Source organism: Clinocottus analis, unplaced genomic scaffold, assembly GCF_023055335.1.
Source record: "Clinocottus analis isolate CAN_PGR_092001 unplaced genomic scaffold, fCliAna1.0.p SCAF_5, whole genome shotgun sequence".
In the NCBI taxonomy this organism is placed as follows: Eukaryota; Metazoa; Chordata; class Actinopteri; order Perciformes; family Cottidae; genus Clinocottus; species Clinocottus analis.
The window spans coordinates 18,729,434-18,754,341 of NW_027176207.1; the positions used below are offsets into that span (position 1 = coordinate 18,729,434).

Consider the following 24,908-nt stretch of genomic DNA (forward strand, 5'->3'; position numbering starts at 1 on the left):
GTGTAATGACGTGAAGATGTATTGGGGGCAACGGGCAGATACAAAACATTAACTTTACTACATTTCAGAGACCAATTAACGTTTTATTTAAGAACTATAGTTGAAAATTTGTATTGTAAGAAATTAAGATTTTTATTTTTAAAAAACGAGTACTATCCAACAGTAGGCTTCACATTGACCAACTAAAATGTTATTTATATATGCATCACTAGAATAATACTATAACATAACAGTATAATCCTCTGTAGGGTATTTTTTGTTAAATCATATTAGTGCTTTAACTTTTTGACACTTTAAGTACATTTGACTTCAAAATGGGCATCAAAAATCCGGCTTGCAATCGGCATGAAACAGGAACGTTGTACACGCACACACGTGCACTAAAATAGCGTTGTTTTCTATATGCATGAAGAGCTCTCTTCATCGGAACTACTGGGTCCAAACCAGGAAACCACACTGAGTTCAAAAGTACAGTGAGGTGTGTGTCCTGCAACCATCAACACACATGAGTTTCACCCATCATCCTATCGCTAACTGTTTAAAAATGCATTTCTAATACACACTAAAACTAAATTTGTACACTCACACTCTCACACACACACACAAATCAGAGGCTGATATGAAAGTCAATTTATTTGTAAAACATCACAAATACTTGATGTACAGGGAAGTATATTTCAGTTCATCATCATAGAACTGAAGCTCATTAGCGAAAGAATCGATCGCAGATAAAGACGCCAGAGAAAGACGCTCCTTAGATGATTAATGAACACCTGAAGTCTCGTAGATAATGAAGTTCATGAGAATAAAGAGGGAGCTTGAAATGTCTGAAATCTACACCGTGCATGTTTGCATATTTCTCTCCAACTGGACATTGTGTTGTCGATAGAGAGAAAACACATCTGTTTTTATCAAAAATAGAAGCTGTAGCCCCAAACAAGTCCTGACTCTTGCATTCTGATTATTAGTCATTTTCTTGTGTGCTTTTTAATTCTATGAGGTCAAAACTTGAGACTTGATTTTTAGTTTTGTCTCAGCAATAAAACAGAAATTAGTGTCATCTCTCAAAATAGAATAGAGCGCATCCAGCCAGGAAGTGATGTGAATACAGAGAGCCTCTAAAAACACGTGAGGATGCCGGGTGACAGAAAATACTTATTTAAAGCAGATATATTGTTGGAGAGTGAGAGGCAAAAGAAAGCATGAAACCTTCTTGGCCTCGACAAACAGGCGTCATTAGACCCACAGTGCTGTAAAGCAGCTACGGCCAGCCTGCTCACGATTGGAGGAAACTTGATAAAAGCTAAAAGAACAATACTCTGTACATTTGGGGATTTATATTGGGGAACATATGTACTGTATGCATAAAAGATTGAAGAGAAAAAATAATGAAAATCATCAACATATCTTACCATTTAGCATGAGATGCATCTTTTTCGAAAAACCAATTAAGACAACTAAAGGCAAAAAATTACAAGACTATGACCTCGTGCTGTCAGAGGGAAATAGTGGACACGTTGGAATAAAAGGGAAGAACAAGAAGTTGCATTGGTTCGCCTTCGCTGGTCGATACGGACCTCTTCAATACTCTACTTGCAATGAGTCCATCAACTGGGCTCAAATATTAAACCTTTAACACTGTTTGACAAAAAAAAACCCACACAAACAGACACTTTCATCATCCCAGGTGTGAATTGATTGACACCAGACATAACAAGTGCTGATGCAGACGATTCTCTCTCTCACACACACACACAAAAAGATCTGTCAGTTCTTCGGTGTGACCTCATGGCGGCGGGTCACTGCTCTGTGGACTCAGCTCTCCTCTGGATGTGGGAGATCTCCAGGATGGGCATCAGCAGCTGGAAGGCGTCCTGGATGTACGACGCGCTGTTGGACGCCTGCGAGGGAAGAGGATTCAAAACGCAGTTCAGTATCATTCTGAACGGATTACAGACAACCCGACTGCAAAACATCTTCAGAAACATGAAACATGATATTTAAGCTTGTCACAAACTTTAAAAAAAAAATATTTTGTTGTTCTTCAAGGAGAAAAGAGTCACAAAGGCATTTCACTTTGAGGAAATACTTTTAACTTCTCATTGATAATGAGGTTTAACGGCTCCATAATAAATAGCTAAATAACTATAAACGATGATATCAAATACATACATTTATATTATATTGATGCAGCATCCAATGAGGTTTACAAATATTTACAAAACAGAGTTGTGTCGTTGAAATAGTTAATTTAATGTCTATTCTATTTCACTGGATATACTTTAAATACACTTTGCATTTTCTTTTCTATATAATTTTCCTTAATTGAATATGTTCTGCTTTTTTATTGTATATATTGAGTCTTTTTCATGCTTAACTTTTTTATGTTTACTCTAAAACTTTGCTTGCTGCTGCTACAAACCATGCTGCTATAATCCATCCATCCATAACCGATCTTGTGCACACGCAGATAGACAGATCAGAGATTGAAGAACTAGATACGAGAGGTGAAATCAACATCCATCCCATAGTTCAGGCAATGGGATGGATACAGATGAAACTGGAACAGTGTGACTGTGTGAACAGAGTGATGTGGTGCCGTGACACAGACCTCTAAAAAGACTCCGGTTATCAGCGGGTTGAGGACGTCGCCCTTCTCGTTTGACTGGAGAAAAAAAACAGAACGTTCAGATCTTTAACGGTGAGGAGAGACATGATGTTGATGGTAATAGTCATTCAAAGTAAGAGCCCATCAAGAGATTCTGTGATTTGACCTTCAGGGATGTATTCATATTTCAGTTCTGCTGTCACATTATATGCATCAATGGAATATTTCATCGTGAAACCACAACTGTTTGATACACACAGGTGAGGTTGGAGTCATCACACTCACCCCGGCTGTTGTCAGGCAGGAGGTGAACTTCTTGGAAAGCAGCGAGAGCTCTTTACACAGGAGGACAGTTAACCTGAGGACGGACAGACGGACAGCTGTTTGATTTCAGCACGGATGAAACTGGATTCTCAGCAACTCTCAGGGCAGCGTCTTCCCGCCAGAAAGAAAGAAAAAAAAAAAAACACGGCGCCTTACTGTGACAGAACGCCGGCCTCCGGGCAGCCGCCGGAGAAGAGGGTCATCTCAGCCAGCTTGTGGAAGAGCTCGATGGACCGAGCCGTCAGCTCCGCCAGACTCCTGATGGCTGCAGCGTGAACCTCCTGACACACACACACACACACACACACACACACACACACACACACACACACACACACACACACACACACACACACACAAGTCATTAGTCATTTGACGACCGATTATTTCTTTTTCTAAAGTAATTCATCAAGTCATAACGCAAAAAATAAATGTGCTTCCACATCGTCAAGGTGTCAGAATTAGCTGCTTTTCTTTAATTCGTATTATTATACGTTTACTATCTTTGGGTTTTGGACTGTCTGTCGGACAAATTAGGAGATTTGAAGACCTCGGGGGAATCGTGTGACTTCCACAATTACATCATGTGATCGATTAACTGAAAAGGAAATGGAGAGAAAACGTATGTTTGTTATCTTTCTTTATACGTAGTAGCTGTTAAAAGAAGGAAGGCAGATGTTTGTGCTTCTGCCAAAACAGACAATATGAGCCATGAGCTCAACCTGCACGTCTGACAGAAATGGATCGCTCCGTCGTCACGTGAAATACTGACGGTATCGGCGGCATACCTCCACAGAAGGAGTTTTCTTTGCTTTTTCCTCCCTCTCCTCTTCCTCTTCCTCCTCTTCTTCCTTTTCCGTTGTTGTTCCTGGTTTGCTCATGTCAGTAATCTGGCTGCAGGTGCTTTTGCAGGCCTGTTGCAGGTTCAGGGATCATGATGTTAAAACCACCAGTTGACCACAGGAGACAAAACAGGAAGTGCACAATCTCATGGCGAAGTGGCGCCGTCAGATTTGACTGTATTTAAAAGCCGTGTACAGGACAGGGCGATAATTAAATGTGATAACTTATTGTCCTTCAATGGCATCATGTTGTGAATAAATCATACATAGAGATACTGTGATACAGAATTGATAATAACAAGAACATACTAACTCAAATTACTTAGAAAATCTGATTATTTTGGTCTAAATAGTATTTAATTCACAGGAGAGAGGGTCATTGAATCAACACTTGCTGATATGATATGTGTTGTTACTGATATATGAAATAGCCGATGTCGTGACAGAGGAATTTGGCCACATGGTTATTTGTTTGCACCGCAACAACAACCACAACAACATGACAACTTGCAGCCTCACAAAGCACAGAACTGTGTGGTCGGTACCTTGCTGAGCTTGTCAGCAGTGGCAGTGACGCCGAGTCCTTCCAAGGCCTCCACTAACTCCCTCTCGAACTCAGAGCCGTCTTCGTCTGGAAGTAGAAACGTACAAATTTGATATTTTTTTCCAGGCGTTTAAGTCACTTGTGGCACTCCCAGGTGCTGTCTTCCTCTTGCAGCGCTGGTCCACGCTGTCACAGAGATGCGTCACCTTTTTTTTCGTCCACTTCCTCGTCGTCAAACTCCACCAGGGAGAAAGCGTCCTTGATGAGATCCAGCTCCCCCCTGAGCTGAACCAGCTCGTCGCCCGAGAGCGTGGTCAGCACCGACTTCACCTAACAAATATAAAAACACACACACACACAGTCACATTTGACGGTTTTATTAGATCAAATTGAAACGCGAGACGTGAAAACAATGCATCAGCGTGTCTTTGTGGCTGTCACCGTGCCTTAGACTCGCTCTCCCGAGACAGAATCTCCAGCGCCTCGAGGTGCGACAGACCCTGAAACTCATCAAACAGCATCCCATAGTGAGCGACGGGCTTGTTCTCTGAATCGCAGGACTCTTTTTCCGCCGTCTGCAGCTCCTCTCGCTCCTTCGCTTCCCTCAACACCTGCGAGACAGAGAGTTGAGAGGGTGTCAGCTCCCTGTCAAAGACAGCCCGGCAGTGAAAAACCCCGGTGTGAGACGGCTGAAGTGCATCGTATTAAGACAGGATGACGTCTAGTCTCTTCTCTGCCTCCTCTGTCTCCTCCTCGTCCTCCTCATCATCTTTGACAGGAGCTGAAGGTCAAGATTCCCCCCCGCCCCCGGTCCACCCACCTGAGAGAGAGTGGAGTTCCTGATCATCATTCCTTTAGTCTTTTTAAAGCCGGGATCTCCTTCCGCGATCACATCCATCGTCTTCTTCCCGATGAACTCCAGAGCGTCCAGCCCGCCCGTTATCACCGTCTTCCCCTGCGAGCGGACGGAAAACGATGAAGTGCTTTGGAACGCTTGCTCTTGGCGAACAATTACCGCAAATGACAGCTTATTTAATGACTGAATTAACTAGTTATTACGAAGCCTAAGCCAACATCACAATAACTATGAGAAGGCTCTGTTGCAAGCTCACTTCCTGCATCGAATTGGGCAAATAAAGACACAGAAATATTGATATACATATAAAGTCATTATTTTTTCCATGAGGATGAAGAGTTGCTGAACCTTCTGAACTAAAGATGTATGTGAGAAATTCTAAAAGCCCCGACATCTTGTCATTACTTATTAAATCGATATTAAATCAATAAAAAAAAACGTATTTCCAAAATGTCAGCTTCGGAAATACAGCCTCAGTTTTTTATTTTTTTGGCAATTACCCAAACCCATAAGAAAATGTTCCCAGAAGATGCAAATCATCAAAACTGCCCTCATGGCTTTTTTTCAAATGACAGCACAAAGTCGCGCTCATATGAACTCTCCTGCTTTTAAGAGATTAACCAATAGCGAACTGTCGTCAAACAATAATAAAACAACAGTGGAGAGTAACAAGTAAATTCAGTATCAATTCTCCACACAAGTTGGTTCCTACTTCCTCTTTGCTGGGCTCAGAAATTAAAACGGAGGATATTCCTGCTTACCGTGCTCTGGACGACGCTGGTGAGCGACGACAGCATTCCCATCGCGCTTCCCAGCGCCGCCGATCCCTCGACTGCCACATTGTCCGTCTCGCTGGATTCCACTGGAGGACGGGGAAGCAAACACAATGAACACCGTTTATACGAGGTCAACGCAATGTGGACAAAATGATACATCTCTCTTTGTGTAACAGCGGACTCGATCCATGATGATTGGACCGGTCGTCCGCAACGTGCGGCTGTGCTTTACCGGACTCCTTCTGCTCTTCCTCAACTTGCGCCGAGACCTCGGTCGGACTCGGGATTCCCAGCGACGTCTCGGCCTTCTCAATCACCTGAGTGAGCCCTTGGCCTGGACGGCGAGATGAGAAAAGAGAAGCACATACGGCGTCCAGAGGATGTTTTGTTGCAGTGAGGCGCGACAGTGTATTATATAACAGGTGGCAGAAAATTTTAAGGAAAAGAGAGAATGAGAAATACATTCAAATTATGTCTCGGACTTCTCTTTGATTGATTGGTAAATTTGACAACATCAACCAGCAGAACATTTACCTTGAAAATGCTAAATTTAGGTTTAACAGATATTATCTTTAACCATCACATAACTCCAAGGCTGCATTCTGAACTATTAAAGCTTGAGATCAACACTTTGTTTCAAATGAAGATGCAGAACCGAGGCAAAGGCAACGTTTTAGCACCTTGCACATTGTGACTGGGTTACTTAGGAGGTCCATACTCACCCACAGTGGCCACAGTCGCTGTTGCAGTGGACAGGATGGATTTGCCCCAGCTGCCCCAGTATCCCCAACCACCTTGAGACACAGTGGACTCACTCGGCGTCTAAGAGGACGGAGGGAGAAGGAGGTGAAAGACAAGACAAGAGGGAGCGCAAGAAACGTAAAGGTTGTGATGAATGAGTGAGATAATAGAAAGCAAAGAAATGGCTTTTGTGACCTCAGGGAAAGTGAGTTCAAACAGCAGCTTGAATAAAATTGCACTGGAAGCATCTGAATAGTGATGCATTGGAGCACATTATTTTGTGTATGGCCAGGAAGTCACTAGATGTTTTTTGGGGAGAGAAAGGTTTGTCCAATAATGTCAAGAACATCAAAGGGGCCCAAGGGGACAAAAGTACTACAATTGTACAATTCCAATACTTTTTTTCCTGTACTTTGGGTTGCATAACTCTCTGAGCTGCAATACCAGGCTGTATTCAATGAAATCCAAATTGTCCACAGAAGTTTTTTACCCTTTTCAAAACACAATTTGCAATTTTGTCTCGTACAAACAACGCTTATCTCACCACTGTCTTTGCCGACTGCTCCTCTACTTTTGGCACCTCCTCAAGTTCCGCCGCAGGTTTCACGTCCGGCCTCCTCCTGGTTTTCCTCGTCGGCGCCACGTCAGTCGAGTTGTCAGGGGCGGACGTTGAGGAGCCGACATCGGGCGCAGTCTCTGCAGGAGAGGCATCCTGAATCTCTGGTGCCACCTCTGGAGCCTCCGCGGCTGTTGCTTCACTGTCTGACATCTCAACGTCTTAGAGCATGCCTTAAATGTAAAAATGTGACAGAAGATGTTAATAATAAAGATCCAACAGAGCTGGGAATAATATATATATATATATATATATATATATATATATATATATATATATATATATATATATATAGACATATATAGACATATATATATATATATATATATATATATATATATATATATATATATATTAATGCAGAGCTGGTTTGTATTGAAGTTAAACTGAAGACATTTGAAACTATTCCTCAACTGTTAGCGCGAAACACTCTCTGATATTCATCGCATTCATCCAAGGTGTTGACTTTCCTTCAAACTAGTGGTATCATACATTTCCCAGAATGCATTTCAAAACGCAGGAAACAGCAGTTAACTACTCAGTTGTTGTTTATCTATGCTGGTTGGAGAGTCAGTTTAAAGTTCAGTCTTGGTTTTCTGAAATCCAAACTAGTATTACATACTGTGTATGCAAGCAGGAATTGATATAATGAGAATAACGACACATAAATCATACATTCAGATCTGTAAATCACATTCAACTTTGCTCATTGCACAGTAACATTAGTTTAATTAATTGCTATGCACGAGTTGATGTGACTTTGTTGTAGTTTAAGTAAGCTAACGTCAATGACAACATAGCAACATAGCTAGCAGGAGCGTTTAGATGTTATTTTATTAACATACGCTGCTCTAAAAAGTATTAGCACACAATTGAATGTAGTCTGGAACAAAACAACATGACGTGACGCGACACGTTGTGTACAAACTCACCTTCTCCTTAAAGTCTTGACGCTAGCAGTTAACGTGAGTCGAGACGGCTAAGCTGCCAGTTTCCTTCCAAAAATCAAGAACAATATCCGTTTAATCTTCTTTATTTCACCTTATAAACACCCGAAAGGCCTTTTTAGTTTTCCAGTAAAGAGTTTATTGATTCAGGGTGTCTGGTTCTTTTTTGTCCACAGATTAGCCACGTCACATTTTGTTTTCACTAACCTGGTCCGATAGATAGCACAATTGAGAAATACTGGTTCCGGTAAACACCTTCGAAATAAAAGTATTATTTCAGAACGTTGACGATCTACAAAATATATATATTGTTAAAAAAAAAAAAGTTGTATTGCAACATGTACCAAGGCTCATTCTTATATGTATTATTTTAACAGTTAGGGATATCTGAAATGAGTGTTGTTTAATTTAGATTTGACTGTTATTTGACTTTTCTCAAGTGTGAGCGGCATTACAATATTATTTTGAAATTACGACCTTGTTATACTATTGGACTCACTCTGCGTCACACAATATAGCTTGATTAATCCCGTTGCCAATCAATTTCCGGAACAGAGAAATTAAATAATTTTAACTTCCTTTACATAAAGGAAAAACCAACAACAAAACTTACGTTTAAAAAGTTGAGAAATCCATAAATTCCTTTATTCTAGAAAAAATGGCATTTGAACTATTACAAAAAATATATGTAAAAAAATGAATATAAAACAATTCTAAATCTTGTTCATCTCACACAGGGATGAACCTTATTTAAATGTATATTGTGATCAATCCAAATGTGTCCTGCACGGGCAATGAAATAAATAGACATTGTTTGAATTTTCAATACATTTAACTGGAGACAAATACATAAATATAAAACTTTGTATGTCAAAACATATGTTATCAGTATCATCATATATTTGTATTACATTATCGATATTTAATTTAGCGCTGATTAGGCACACAGAAATTAAATACCTGCACCTGTGTGGGTGAATTGAGAAGAAGCCACGCCCACTCACGCGCTCCTGCCCCACCAGGAAGTGAGCGGGCCGAGCGGAGGCACACAAGCTGAGGCTGCATAACATACTAAAATAAAGTCGAAACGGAATATCTTCGAACCGTGAAGTTACATAAAGTGTTGGCCTCGGTTTTTGTTCGTTTTGTCGCTGTCTGAGCAGGTGAGAATCCACGACTCAAGGTCTGTTTGGGGTTTGTTGTTGAATTTGCTGTTTTGTCGACTTTCTTCTTCCTTTTAGTGAAACGTGCTGGTTGGGCCTTCACCAATATGCTGACGGACCAGCTTTGCGTGCATTGCTTATTAATTCAACTGTTCCAATCACATATAACTAAAGCAGGTCAGCTGTATACAGCCTAACAATTACAGCTCTAATAATGCCATTTAAAAATGTCCTATTGAATCACTATATATTTCCAAATCTATTCACAATTTGTAAATGAATTAAATGATCACACTTATTCCTTGTTCTTCTACGTGGCTAATTCGTTGGCTGTCATTGTTGGTTCATTTTTGAGGCACAAAACTGACTGACCGATGGTTTTATTCTTCATTGGAAAGTCAAAAGATCGAATCCAACGATATTTCAGCAAATTAAATATCAACTCGGACAATACATACACGGGTGTTAAAAGGCAAAGGTATCAAAGAGTGGTAAAAAAAGATAACAATTGGCAAAACACCATTAAAATGTGGTTTGAATTTCAAAGTAATCCATGAACCATGTCTGTCCTGAAGCGTCCCTCATCCTGTTTCCACGAGCGTTGACTTTTCCTGTTTTGCAGGTTCGTCCCGTCTAAATGTGAGCTGAGGCTGCAGCTCCTCTCGTCATGTCACCGTCCCAGAAACGCCGCCTGTCCCGCCTGCTTCTCTCGGTCCTGCTGCTCGGCGGCTGGACGGCGGACGGAGCTCTGAATGGGTCGGAGGAGGCGGCGTCCAGCGTCCCCTCCATTGTGGTGAAGGAGGGATCCAGCATCCTGATGCTGTGCAACGTGACCGGAGGCTACGAGAACATCAAGTGGTACAACTCTAAGGGACTTCTGCTGGGCGACGACACGAGTAGGAGAAGACTATTCATATTTGTAGATACAGACACAAATTAATGTGTCTATTTCTGAAACGGGTGTATTTAAAACACAAGGACACAACCAAAAAACCTACGTACGTTAACAACACACTTCTGAACACCCAGGAAGCTTCGATTTGGTGAATTTCAAATTTAAAAACACGTCTAAAATTACTTTTATATGTTATTTAAATAACTATTTATGTCAAATCTATTTCTTAAAAGAATCTGATACATAAACTGCTTTTATCTTCTCAAATTCTTATTTAATTGATATTACTATGTTTTTTGGGCCAGCCTCAGACTTTTTCCTGTTTTCCCAATCCTCAACTTGCATTTTCTCTTTCTCAGTTCTCTCTTTGTCATCTCGTGCGTTTTGACTCCAGGTGGGAAGTGGAACGTTGAGGAGAAGGGCATCCTGAACATCACCACGGTCGCCTTCGGGGACCGCGGCCGCTACACCTGCGTGACCGACGGGGCCCAGAACTACTCCGTGACGCTGCGCGTCGCCCACACCGACGGCGGCCTGGGCCTGTACTTCGTCGTCGTCTGCCTGGTGACCTTCACCGTCATCATGATCATGAACGTGGCGCGCCTCTGCATGGTCAGCAGCCACCTCAAGAAGACCGAGCGGGCCATCAACGAGTTCTTCCGCACCGAGGGCGCCGAGAAGCTGCAGAAGGCGTTCGAGGTCGCCAAGCGCATTCCCATCGTCACGTCGGCCAAGACGCTGGAGCTCGCCAAGGTCACGCAGTTCAAGACCATGGAGTTCGCCCGGCACATGGAGGACCTGGCTCGGAGCGTCCCGCTGCCGCCGCTCATCATGAACTGTCGCTCGTCCACTGAGGAGGTCGCGGAGACGGAGCAGGCCGGGCCATCGGCGTCCAGGAGCAGACAAGCTATCGGCCCTCCCTCCGTGGAGAGAACTGGGGAGGAAGGAAGGCAGGCGCTGCTGGCGCTGCCGCCGTCGAGCGGAGGGAACAATGAAGGCGTCGACGTCAAAGTCTCCATCCACACGGTGTCCGAGAAGCTGGACAACGAGGAAGATGCGGACGCTTGGATGAGACTCCACGTGCCGGGCTCACGGACAAGTGTGTCCTACGAAAGCAACGTATAGGCTGTCTGATTCTGAAGCCCGTCAGAAGAGAGACGCCCTCTGGTGTCTTAAGGAGAAAAAAATAAATACAAAATGTGAGGTTGGTTATCTGGAGTCAGAAAAGAAACCAAAACCTGTCGAAAGCAATAAAAAAAAAAAGAAAAAGAAAACGCCTATCTTGCCATGTACAGCTGTGCTTCTGAATGTCTTAGACTTGTTCCCGGGTGATCTCGGACATTATGGCTTCAGGTGTGACGATCAAAAATATTAATAATTGAATAGTCATCCTCCTTCTCCTTCCAATGCCCATGTGACGCCGTCCATCCAATTTTGCTTTCCGTCCAATTTCTGTAATATAGGAACACAAATTCTGACCGTCAACAGAGCTCAGAATTCACTTTTTTCTTGCCTTCACTCCATTTAATCATTACTTTTTCGTGTTTCTGTGTGGTCGAGGGATCTCTTCAACTTTCCATTCCACTGGCGCGCAGTTGACAGAGCAAACGATTTTATAAGAGCTGATTTTTCCTCGACACCACTTGCTGCTGTCAAGTCGGCTTCCACTGAACAAAATTGTTGTCGCGAAACAGCCTCGTCCCGTTGTGTCGGCTGCTTTCATGTCGCTGATTCCTGTCAGTCATCTGCCACTCGCGGGGAGAAGTGGGAGGCTTTAAGTAATGCCTCCAAAACATGTCACTTCAGACGCAATTGATATCACCACGTCGCTTCATTTTGTTCGTCAGAATGGCGGATAATTACAGGTTAGCTTTTCCTCCAGAGTGAAAGAAGATAAAAATGTATATTAAGGACTTCTTTTCACCCTTTAAAAGCAGCCGAGGAACAAATATAAACATGATTTATATTTACATCATAGGTCCAATGTCCTTTTGTGATGGAAAATGTCTGAGATTGTGTGAAAAAAGCTGCAGGTGTAATTCATCATATTATGTGTGCGTGGCTGAAAAAGTCAGATTTATTTTCTTTTCATACAGGTGATGCAATGTTTTTTTCTCTGTATTTCTAAAGACATTTGTGAGCTTGGAGCAGGAAATAGCGACGCATTTGGGTGCAAGGTTGTAATTTATTCTGCGTGTCATCGTTTACATAGATCGTCCATGAGGGGAAGGTGTCTAATGTCAGTGTGTCCATCACAACAGCTTCAGTTTCTCAATGAGATCTCAAGGCTTAAAAAGACATGTTTAACATTCCAATAAAAATATCTAAAACAAATATTGATTGATGTGTTTTTTTCTTTTTAAGCTTATGTAAAAGACCAAAGAGTCACTTTCTCAACATCCCATTGTACTTGTGTCTGTGGCAATTAGAAGTTTTTTAGAACCTACAAAACAAATACGATGCCAAAAAGTGTTGAGGAACATGATATACAGCTTCTCTTGGTCTCAGAAAGATTATTCATTATTAGTTTCTGCTGTTTCAGAAAATATTGCTAATGAGCCACTGGGTGGCGCTGTTGGGCAAAACATCACTTTTCCTACATCAGCTATAACGTTGGCGCTTTCACAACTCAACCACTCCTGGATTTGAACTGCTGCCGATGACACTTGACATCCTGTTACAGAGGAAGGTGAGCGCTGAACTTTAGGCTCAGGGTTCTGGGACTTGCTCGGTTGAAGTACCGAGTTTGAAAAGTACAGTTTGAAAATGTGTAGTTGTACTCGTTGTGGACCATTTTCTCAGTAACTTCAGACAAACGTAACCTGTAAAGCTAGAATATTAACATTTATAACTGTTATGTAATGTGCAGAATCACTCTCCTCTTTATTTACAACTTTAAACGCAACACAGTTCTTCCAAAGTACTCTGTTCTGAGAGAAATAAACCAAAAATATGAAAATTATTATTTAATATATATATATATATATATATATATATATATATATATATATATATATATATATATATATATATATATATAACTTTAAAGCTGTAGTTGGTTATGTAAAAAAAAAACATCCAACCAAAAAACCCAGCCCAGTGATGCCAACCTTTTCCACTGAAAGTATCTAGCAGCATTAGCTCCAAAAGTTGCTAAATCAAGAAATCTTCGATTGTGAAAGTACATTTTTTAAATAATTATAAATGAAAGACGTTGAGGCATCTGAAAGTAAACATCTAAGCATTTATGTATATACACAAGTCTGATAATTCAAAATAAAAAAGGTTGTTATTCTGAAAAGAAATGTATACAAACGAATACATTTCAAGTTAACATTAGTCAGAAATCATTGAACATGTTTGAACCTAATTAAACAAGCGTTTTCTTTAATGTATGTGCAATAACGCTCAGGCAACACATAATCCAGTTATTGTATGATGCACTGAAGCTTCACGCTGCTGATGTACTCAGTGTTTCCCAGAGGTTAATATCTTAGAAACACAGCTATCAATGTGTTACAGTCTGTCCTATACCTGAACAAAAATAGCAGATTGGAGAGCATCCCAAATAACAATAACCTTGGGCCTCTGTGTTGCATAACTCAACAACAAGAAAGCCATCGTTCTTCCCTTTCGCGTCCTCTCTGGAGGCACGCTTATCTAAATAGAATTGATTGGTCCGAGCGATCATTCATCACGCTGAGCCAAAGCAGACATTTAAGGAGAAGAGGGAAGGGGGAATTTAAGGATGTGGGTATTTCTAGCTGACCCAAAGCATCATCGAGGGAAACTAAACACATTCAGGCTGAAAAGGACAAACACTGCATGTGTAGGGAAATAAATACATATATACTCTTTGTACACAAACATACATTGACGGTCAAAAGTTTAGAGTCACAACTTACAATGAGGTTTTTGTTCTTTGCTTGAATAATTACTATTTAACAGATGCAGTGATTAACATTTTGACAACAAATGTATTATTTTCAGTTGAAAAGGTTTTGGCCCCCCAAAAAAGGAATAGATTATTCAAACTTATATTTAGTTCCCATGGTGTTACGTGCCAGTAGAGAAGTTTTTTCCCAAATAGCAAAATATAAAATCACCGTAAAAGTTGGGTTATAAGCCGCTATTCCTTCGGTGGGTGTCCCCGCTAGCTAACCGCTGTAGCTAGCTAGTGCTGCTGCTTGCTCTCCTCTAGTGCTGCTGCTAGCTCTCCACTAGTTTCCTGCTAGCTCTCTGCTAGCTCCCCGTTAACCACCGAAGGTAACGGGACCAGCCCCGGCTTGACGCCCGACTCGGGCAGTAGCAGCAGCAGCAACGGGGAGCTAGCAGCAGCGCTAGCCTGCTACAGCGGGGACACCCACCGAAGGCAGGAACGGCTTGTAACCCGACTTTTACGTTAAATATTTGGGGTAGCCATTTTTCTTTGGCTCTTCTGCAGTCTATTTATTGGTTCGCCTTAAACTGTGGTTTGTCAGTACTATGTATGCTCAGCTGATATTCCAACCGTGCTGACCCCAGACTGACCTTCAATCTCTGATGTGACGTTTTAGAATAGCCTTGTTTCATGACCCGGCTCTTAATAATATTCCAGCTTGCTACAGGCATTAAAAGCCTTTTCGTAGACGCAAGCGTGTGTATCTGATTATGCATACTTAGAAATGAATGAAGCATGTGCATGCAGTAAATTTGGGCCTCTTGAATTTAAATTGCTCATAAAATTGGGTGAGAAGAAAACTGTCGCTAATTGCATTTGATTTCCAATCAGCCTGAGGGAACAAGACAGGGGAAGAGGAAAAAAAAGAGAAGCAAAAAACAGTAGATAATAAATTGAACGACACGATGACAGAAGTGCTCGTCATATCTGTTCATTAGACGAGAGGACTCGGCGCAGATGCAGCAGCGATTGTAATTAGCTCTGCTGTGCGGCTGTGTGCGTTTGTATGTGTGTTTTACTTTCATGATTCACCAGCATGATCCCAAACACAGTGTTGCCCTCTTCGCTTTGAGCTGGATTGTCTCGTACACTGAAGGACAAACTAATACTGCAAACCTGTTTCTTTTCCCCCCTCTATGTAAAGACTGTTAGTTGGCAGGATTTGCCCATCCAAATCTTTTTCCTTTAAAAGCACAACTTTAACCTTGTAGACGGATACACGCTACGTTTACCAAACAGATGTAGACATAGCCGTGTTGAAACGGGAAAAGGGTCAAACACAATCTGTTGACACTATTGACTTAAATATCATTGCGTGCTGTCGCACCAAAGATCTCCCCTTTGTTTGACCTGAAGAGCCCAAACCCTGTCGACGTGAGCGTCCACGTAGTTCCATATCTTCAAGACTGACCTCCCACATATGAGAGGAAATTGAGTTTCTCAAACGATCTTATCCACCGAAATATTTCGAAATCTCCCAGATGGGCTCACCGGTTGGTTGTGGACGTTCCTGGAACCGGAGGAAACCATCTGACTCTGTTGATCTAGTGCCATCATCAGCTCAGCGAGGGAAGTTTACATTCTTACTTTTTGTTTGGGCTATAAATTCAGCCGGCATGTGCTGGCATTCATTAAAAGCAACCTGTTCACAGCAAATCTAGGTTACAAGCTTGTTTGTCCCTATTTTCAGATAACCTCCACCAAACATGTGGACCCGCGAGCGGCTCCACGTGAGGTCCAGCAGCACACGTGCCCACAAAGGGATGGGGGGGCCACGGCGGCCGACCTGATTCTCCGCAGGGTCTCGCTGCTACAAAAGGGGCCCCGCTGTCGAGCACTAATGGGAAATAATGGCCGCGATGGCATCACAGCGGCGGGCCGGGCTCGCTGGGGACCGGGGGGGGTGAAGGTATTGGGGTCACATCTTCCGACGGCTCCTCGCCTCCTCGGACAGATAACACACTGCACGGGGAGAAAAGATCTCGAGGGGAGGGAACGTGGCGAGCAATGACATCGGGCAAATGAGGTCGCATGGAAAGGTTGTGACTGGGAGGAAGTCAGGCGGGCTGAGTGTGTGTCCATGAAGCTTTGAGGGAAGTCGTAGATCAGTCTCCAGGGTTCGAGGTCGGGGGGGTGCAAACTGCAGCATGAGATTGTTTTGCTGGGAAAGTCATCATCGCTGTGCACGTTGAAAGCTTTCCCCCTGGAAGGTCATCTTCCTTCTTGATAGGGATGCTCATGGGGTCAAGGAGAGTTGTTAAGGAACATTGGATAATGCTTTCTTTTACGAGTCAGGCAGTTTGATGCAATTTGCTATTGACTCTATAAAACCTGAGTAATTATTCGTATTATTATTATATACAGCTGACAGACTCGGTCACATGAGCAATTCATTGTAATGAATTATCTGTAAGTGTTGCACAGTCTCTATAAAGGGTTCAGGTCGTCGGCATTCGTTGGGAGTAGTTTTGCAAAACAGTGAATTGATTAATTCAGAGAGACAAATACACTTTGAAGGATATCAGCCACCAACATCACGCCTGCCTCAGCTGCAGAACAGCATTCAGCTCGCAGGTGGCTCCTATTTTTCACTAACTGATGAACATAACTTTTTTTTTTTTTTTAAATGTTCCCATGTGAAGACCAGATCTCCACAGTTTCCAGCGTTTAGAAAAATGCTTCCTGCGATAGAAAGTGAAGAGAAAAAAACAAAATATGACTAAGCTACTGATCATGAGCCAGAGTTCCTCAAAGTGTTTCAAAACATTTACAGCATGCGGCATATCGTACTTTGTTATTTTTTTGGGTTTAATTTTAAGTGTTTTTTTTTATTCTACACTATAAAAAAATGGCTGTAAAATCTATAGTTATTTACTGTGATTTAGCTGCTAGAGTTACTTGTCAATGGCTGGCAGTTATTTACTGTGAATTTCACAGTATGTTTCTTACAGTGTAAACAAAAACAGAAATGACAAGCCTTCTGTGTAATGTGTATACAACCATTTTGGGGAGTGGCCTGATGGAGGATGATCCTGTTTCTCCCTTTGCGAGTTGGAAAAACAGACTCTCACCACATGTCCTGCCACTAAAGAAGTAACCAGGTCATTTCTTTCTCAATTTGAAATATTACGGCTCAAAGAAGTACATTTTCAACGCATTGATAGATTTAGATTCTGAGCACACCTGAACGTGTTTGTGTGAAGTCACACTCAAAACCTTTCGGTACCAAAACCGAAGCAGGAAATTGCCTCCGCTCTGGAGTCCAGGTGTGTTCTCTGCACTGAGCAATTTGAGTCCCAAAGGAACAAACAGAGCCAGTTGCGAGTTATAATTTGTTGCATTATGTGAGTCTGAATGAGGCCATGATTAAGTGCCTCACATTAAGGCTCTGGGTTCTGCAGAAAGGGCCAGAGAGGTCCCTTCAATTTCATTACCATTCTTCAAACCAACAAAGGCAGTCGTCATTTTTTTATCCATGTGAAGCTTATTCTCTGCCCGAGGCTGCAATTTAAAATGTTTATAATGAGTTACTGTACATGTGGTAATTCTTTTTCATCATTCAGCCAAGGTTGAAACAGCTCTCTGTATCAAGAGGCCACTGCTTTTTTTTCCATTTTTTATATTACAACCTCCAGGCTCAACAACCTGCTTAGCCTCGCTACTTCATATTCATCTTCATTTGACATAAGCAGTCTCTATTAACTTTACATATGTGCTTGTTTGAATAGAAACAAGAATATAAATTTGAATGTATTACCGGGGTTATTTCTTTGGTGAAATTGTTTCCAATTAAAGCTTTCAGGTTGTTTAGAGCTGGCAGAATATTTTTTCCTTCATGTCTTATTGCAAGACGCCTTTAAAAAACAGCTTGTCCTGATGACCCGTCACAAAATCAAGCACATGATTAAATGCTATGTGTTCTGCCCCACATGTTCATGTCTTGCATTCGAGACACCAAATGATGCAGAATGTAATTGCATCTTCGTTTATCCCTCCTCTCTTACCGTAGTAGGGAGTTTGAACTGTTCTGGCATAATGGCCGTATGTTGAATCTGAGATTAATACTCACGTCGATGTATATATACCGTTTGTAAGCTTATTTCTTGTTCTGTTTTTTTTTTTTTTTAATTTTTTTTACAGTTTTACAAAACCAAGATTCAAACTAAAAACCTTAAACTTCACTGCGGATTCCTGGGCCTTTATTTTATGGATCTGCCGTTATCTATCTGCTAAGCTAACTTATAGAAACAAGGGCAGAATAATATTGGTCAAACATTTATGGTTAAGGTTGCGAGCAGATTACGGTCATGAAAACCTGACTCTTGGTAGGACCCAGGAAGTGAATGTTCTGCATGTCAAAGTCAAGCTTTGCTAATCCAACCACCGTCCTTTCACCGCAAAGAGCCACTGGATGAGAACTAACCGCAGGACTTTGGTGGCGTGTCGATGATAGAAAGTCACCAAGCAGCTCGCTTGTTAGAAAACACTGTGTGTATGAGCGACCTACAGCATTCTCCAACAATGACCCCTTTGTGCTAAGAACAGAACACGAGGGAGGTGAAACTTTGCATCGCAACAATGCCGTAATTAGCGGGCCTTCAGGCCGAGAGTTTATTTTGGTGCTCTAGCAACATCATTTTCCCACACACAAAGTAAATGTGGAACATGCCATTAAACATCAAGAAACGGCAAGATGAAGCGTTTTCTGTGAAGTCATTTGGTTATGACAGGACTTTAATTGGACATTGTGACTTTCATTAATTGACAAGAGGCACACACTTGATAGAAAAACTGGAGATCTTGAAGGTCTTCGTCAAAGACTTATTATTTTTTAAGACACTTTACAACCATTTACTTTGAATGGATTAAACAATTTACTTCTCCCCCCCGATCAGTCACCCCCAATTAACAAGTACCCCTACAGCTAATGGCTGGCCATCCATCCATCCATCCTATTCATGGATGCACCCTGGAATAGGATTATCTCAAGACTCCTGAGCTGCCAACTGAGCCATATCTGCCTCATATCATGACATCTAAATCAAAAACTGATGCTTTCAATACCTAGTTTGGTCTGGAACTCCTTTTATTTCGAATAAGTCTTTCGACTCGGACGTTTGTGATGCTTAATAATGTGCGCGGAATGGATTTTAGGCACATTAAATTACATTTTCCTCGCCTAAAAACAGATTTGCTCAGCCATTTAATGCTCACCAAAGCCCTTTCCTCTAACATTCAATCTACACTTCTATTGCCTTCTATCATTTGTCTCTCGCTCTCCCGCTGCGCAATGAGACGCTCGCTGCATAAAGCAGCAACGCAGATAAAAACCCAAACCCATTGGAATTCAGTTCATTCCTCTCATTAGCAGTGTTTTTTTTTTCTTCTTCTTCTTCTTCTGTTGCACATATTGCGTCCCGATGCTCTCAAAGACAAACTTCACCGCCGTAGATCAACTAACAAGGCTGTGCCCCCTTGTTGTCATTTGGCTGACGGTATAACGACTCCGTGCGTCGCCAGGTTGGGCGGTTAAATTAGAGGACTCTGCCTCGCCCGGCGCTGCATGGCTTCAAATTTGTGGCTGTTGGGTTAAACAATTGTTTCGCGCCATGTACTCCGACAGATTTACTGAGTGGCAGACACACTATAAATATGCAGTAATGAAACTCATGAAATATTTATTGACCGGCTTCTTCCTCCATCTTTCCCACAGACAGGTGGGATGTGGTCCTCTGTGGAATAAGACTGGAAGTTACTGGATGACATTACTGTAATGACTGCAAAGTTACCATTCAAGCCACTATTCAAAAGGAGGAATCTTCAGCTCTGGTGATATTTGCATAAATCAGTCTTAGACAAGCTGTCAGATGGAGTCCCAAGTTACGGAGCATTATTTTAGGACTTGCCAACATGGGCTCCATACGAGCTTCATAGCAATAACATTCTGTCATATCTAGGTCATGGCAACTAGCAAGTTAATTATACAGTCCCTGCAAAATCTTCAAGCACATGACACACTGCAAACACGTTTGCTCGGTGTGAATGTGTGTGTTGGCATCAGAGAAATATCAATCGCTGTTTGCATCTACACTTCCAGGACTTAAGGAGGCTTCAGGGAAGCCGATCGTGCAGTGAAGTTCGTTAGGTTTTAAAACTGTGATGGATTTTTTTGTTGGTCCGCCTCCTGATTGCGGCAATTTGGGTTCAACATTAAACAAACGGCTATAGTGTGAAATGGCTTTCTGTAAGTTATTCACAGGCGTATGGGATGAGCAGTGTCGTGACTTGAATGCATCCAACTGATGGCGCAAACAAACACAAGTGGATATGTGCAGCGCAGACCGGACATGCAGCGACTGTCTGTCGATGTCTCAGAGACTTCCTCCGCCACAGACGGCAGAGGATCTGACACCAACTGTTTAAAAAAGGACGACTTTATTTCAGTACATTTCCATTTCCACAGTCCCTTTTCTGTCCTATAAAAATGGGGACATGAACATTCATAAAAGAGAGCTACAATTCCTTCTCCGTTCCTCTGATGCGGATGTAAAAGTCTCACATTAAAGTAGAAAGTGAGAAGTTGCCCTTTTATGATCATTGCTCTCTGTAATATCTTTGCATGGCTGTGAGGATCGTGGTTATGGCAGTTAATCCAAGGTTACGGAAAGGGTACGGGTCAGGCAACTCAAGCACAGATTTCTTTGACTTGTTGTTGCTCAGGTTTTTATGAGCGTTTTGCTTGTTGCACGAGGCCACGTGCAACAAAAGGCAGGGAAAAAGGCGGTCTAATAAAAAAGATGCATACACCGGTGAGCGAAAAAGACATGGCAAACTAAAGGAAAACCTGAATGAACGAGTCGAAGGCTTCAATGCTTGCAGACGCTAACGCTAAGTACTAACCACATGATATCATCTCCACACTTATCGTCTCTCCATCCGGCTCAGCTCAGCACTCGTGAGACATGTTGAACCAACATGTCCGACATCACTCTCCACCAGCATAGAAAAACACCGAATGAGGGACTATCCTTTGGAATAATTGGTGTCCATCCCTCCAGGAGAGTTCACACACTTGTTACAGCTACATCTGAGAGGCTGTGAAGCTGTTGTGGAGGCTGGCGATGGAAAAAAGTAGCAAGACTTTCTAAAAAATATATAAATAAATGTATATAAATCTTTTTTTGGGGGGGTGGAATCATTTATTTATATTTATGTATATGAATTATACGTAGGTGATCTGTAGTCCAGAGTCAAACATGCAAAATGAAAAAGTAACACTAGCTCATCTCCCGTGAAACGTAGAATTCAACCCTTTCAAATTCGATTAAAGTTTGATCTGAAGAAAATCCTAAAACTTTGAAAATGCGCAGCCTGCCCTTTTCAGCATGGCAAGTCTATTTGGGATGACTCATACAGGGAAGATGGCTGCAGATGAGAAGGATCTGAAGCTCGGGTTTTAAGATTAAAGGAGTGTCCTTGTTTTACTCGGAGAGCTTGAAAAAAAAAAAAAAAAGTTGTCTTCTCCTCCCCGCCCCCGTGAGACGTCCGACCATTTTAAATGCTTCATTTCTCCGCCGTCGACAGCCTTGGTTTCACTTCTCTGATGTTCTCGCTAAAGCTCCCCTGAGCGGCTGCTCTTGTGTGACATTGACTTTCTATGTTACGTCTTATTTCACGTCAAACGGTACTGAACACCTGGGAGGCCCCTCTTTGTTAGTGTCAATGCATTCACGTGGCTAATACCTAGATTGAAAACAACCAAAAAAAACCATTCACGTTCAGGTGTTGGATCTCTAGTCTTTAGGACATTATTTTTACTCAAGGTTTTCACGTGCCTCGGATTTCCAGTGACCCACTGAATGAGAGAGAAAGAAGAAGAAAAAAACCCTCTAACCTCAAATCGATCGAGGTGAGTACGACACGACCGCGCGCCATCATTCGCCGCTAACGGCTTTTTTTTTTTTTTTTTATGGTTTGGACTCCCGCGGCTGCAACGCCCGCCGCGGACAAACTCCGTCAGTGTGCGATTGCTCATTTGGCGGCACTTTTAACACGTGGAGTTTTTCGGGGGAAAAAAAAGCTCTCACACGAGGAGGAACGCCGCATGGGAGCAACAGCTTGTGTAAACAAAATCTTAAGCAAACCCACCCACCCGTAAGCAGCAGACAGCCTCATACACACACACACACGCACACACACACATTTCCTCTATACCCTCCACCCCCTACTAATCACAAAACAGCACTTTTCTTCATAACTCATGTGCTCGGCGTTCTCTGATGTCTTCACACTACAGGTTTGGGAAGTCATGAAGGTCATATTTTCTCTTTACACTTTTGCCTCATGACAATGGCGCCGCCTTATGTGGAGAGCTGAGATTGTTCTGCAATGTTAGATGTAACACATGGGTATGTATCACATATGCAAGTGCCTTTTCACAAGGTACATTTATGAAATTATGTCAAATCGAGAAAATTACCTTGAGGATCCACAGGTTAACAGACTGCTGAGATTCGTAAAAAAAAAAGAAAAGAGGAGTCTGAACATGCGTCTTTAATGGAGAGACGAGTCAGGGGGCCTCTGCCAATGAGGCAATGTTTCCGGTTGGATAGCACGTCGTCGTATCAAAAGGGTTTAACCAGATTTAAACATGTACCGAGAGGGATTAGAAACATATAGAATTCAATAGACGTTGAGGAAACATGAGCCTGACCCCGGTTCAAACTGTGGAGGTGCGTCTGGTGAAAGAGGAGAATTGAAGAGGATTAGAAACCCCCAACCGTATTGTGTATTTTTTTAAAGAAATGTGTGCACTGGGCCTCATGCAAGAACCACACATGCAAACAGCTGTGTTCTTAAATTAAAAATCTGTAGGATTTAGGAGGATTTATTGGCAGAAAATGAATATAATATCAGAACTATGATTTAATTATTCGAGTATAATCATCTGAAACTAAGAGTTGTGTTGTCGTGTATTGTTTCACAGAGTCCGCCATGTGCCCAGAGCGCACAAACCAAACACCGGCTTTTCCTATTTCTCCATTACCTAGATCTAGAACGAAGGGGAATTGAGTTGGATTCAATCTACAATCTCACCAGTAGATGGCACTAAATCCAACACGCTGCCGTTTTATGATGATTTCGGAAAACTTGCAGCTTTTTCTCGTTTTGGTAGTGGTCCATAACTGTCGTTGGAGTCATGAACTTTAGTCTGCTTCAGTCAAAGGCAATCTAAGCTTTTCACCATTGGATCGTCTCTTCCAATACTTTGCAATTATAAAAGCAATTTTCCGTTTGAACACGTCTATAAATTATACTTCATTATGATGTTGGCGTCATCCTTTTTGACTCTATATTAGCCTTTGAATTAACTAATATAATTCTAAACTTAACAAAAGTGTACACACACTTTTGTTAAGTCTCAGTCTCACTGTGTCATATACTTGTTTTATGAATCAGAAATGTTTGTCGTGAGATTTTAAATTCAATTGCAGATTAAAAAGACGTGAGAAAGGTGTGCGTCGCACAGGCAGAAATGCAGACATCAAGCACGCAGCTTCTCGCGTGTCTGTCGACCGGCGTGGACGATGCTGTCGTCTCTGCGCTGTGTGTCAGAGCGCAGTCAAACCTGTTAAGCACAAGCATCCGCGAGCACATTCCTGTGTGTTTATTGTGTTTAAAGTGATCCTGATACGGCAAACATCCTCCTCCCCTCCTCCATCGCGGACTCACATACTGATGTGCTTTGTATTGATTTCCTGACTGGCCAGGTTTCCTTCTCTGCCCTGTCTGCGAAGCATCCTGAGGAGTCAGTTAATGGTGCGTTACTAACTCCAGCGCAGTCATCCTTTACATGCTGCTCCCACAAGAGCCCCCTTCACCCTGAATATCCATTACCGCCAGACTGGATAGTGACGGCAGGCCGTGCTCATAACATATTTATGGATGCGGCCTGAGGGAGGCTTGTGCTCTGAATGCTGATGCGATGTTCAGGTGTCATGTTTTTTTGTTTCTTTATCACTTATGCGCTTTTTAAAAAAATTTTTTTTACACATGTCCACAACCTGGCAAGAGTCCGATCAGTTAGAGAAAAAGCCCATCGGCAAGACCTAGTCTGTTGGGTTTGAGGGACGTTTCTTGTGCCGTGGATCCGATTAGCTGTATTTTGTTGCTTTTCGCTGCTAGCTTGAGCGCAGCGCTCGGTTATGGTACACCTGACCTTGTGTGATCCATCCCAGCAAAATAGCTTCTATAAATCATTGGCTAGGTTTACATGCACCAAATATGCATTTGTTTTATTCCCGAAAAGATTTCCCGGTGGAAATGAACATTCCTTCAATGTTCCGGTTCACAAGCAGCCGTGGATACTTCAAATAACGTAAAGCGGCGGCAGATTGTTTGACCGTGTGAACCGTTAGCCTTCCTCGTTTCAGTCCCAGAAAACACCTTCTAGTTTGCCGTTTCCCCTCGGAGGTCCCAGCTGCGTAACTTATTGATCTCAGTCCAATCTGGTGACTCTCCCGTGGTTGAGTTACAGTTAAACACTCCAAAAACAATAATTACACTCTAATTAACATGCAAAATTATAACTTCCTGGCTGCTTTTTGTGACTTAAATGGTAGAAAATGTATCTGAACATTGTGTAAGACAAAGAAA

The 24,908-nt window shown here is 42.2% G+C and overlaps 2 protein-coding genes across 2 annotated transcripts; one reads left to right on the forward strand and one right to left on the reverse strand.

The window, feature by feature from the left end:
• Positions 1–615: 615 nt before the first annotated feature.
• Positions 616–8,466, reverse strand: fam114a2 (family with sequence similarity 114 member A2). Its single transcript, XM_068601377.1, has 14 exons — positions 8,240–8,466; positions 7,236–7,480; positions 6,673–6,772; positions 6,183–6,284; positions 5,936–6,036; positions 5,139–5,273; positions 4,765–4,929; positions 4,525–4,648; positions 4,320–4,405; positions 3,721–3,846; positions 3,089–3,213; positions 2,894–2,966; positions 2,612–2,665; positions 616–1,901 (listed from the first exon to the last, which is right to left on the reverse strand). The coding sequence occupies exons 2-14, from the start codon at positions 7,458–7,460 to the stop codon at positions 1,800–1,802; spliced, it is 1,518 nt and encodes a 505-aa protein (XP_068457478.1). The 5' UTR covers positions 7,461–7,480; positions 8,240–8,466; the 3' UTR covers positions 616–1,799.
• Positions 8,467–9,293: 827 nt separating this feature from the next.
• Positions 9,294–12,646, forward strand: LOC137802723 (microfibrillar-associated protein 3-like). Its single transcript, XM_068600799.1, has 3 exons — positions 9,294–9,417; positions 10,040–10,313; positions 10,707–12,646. Exons 2-3 carry the CDS (start codon positions 10,085–10,087, stop codon positions 11,435–11,437), a joined length of 960 nt encoding a protein of 319 aa, XP_068456900.1. The 5' UTR covers positions 9,294–9,417; positions 10,040–10,084; the 3' UTR covers positions 11,438–12,646.
• Positions 12,647–24,908: the final 12,262 nt, after the last annotated feature.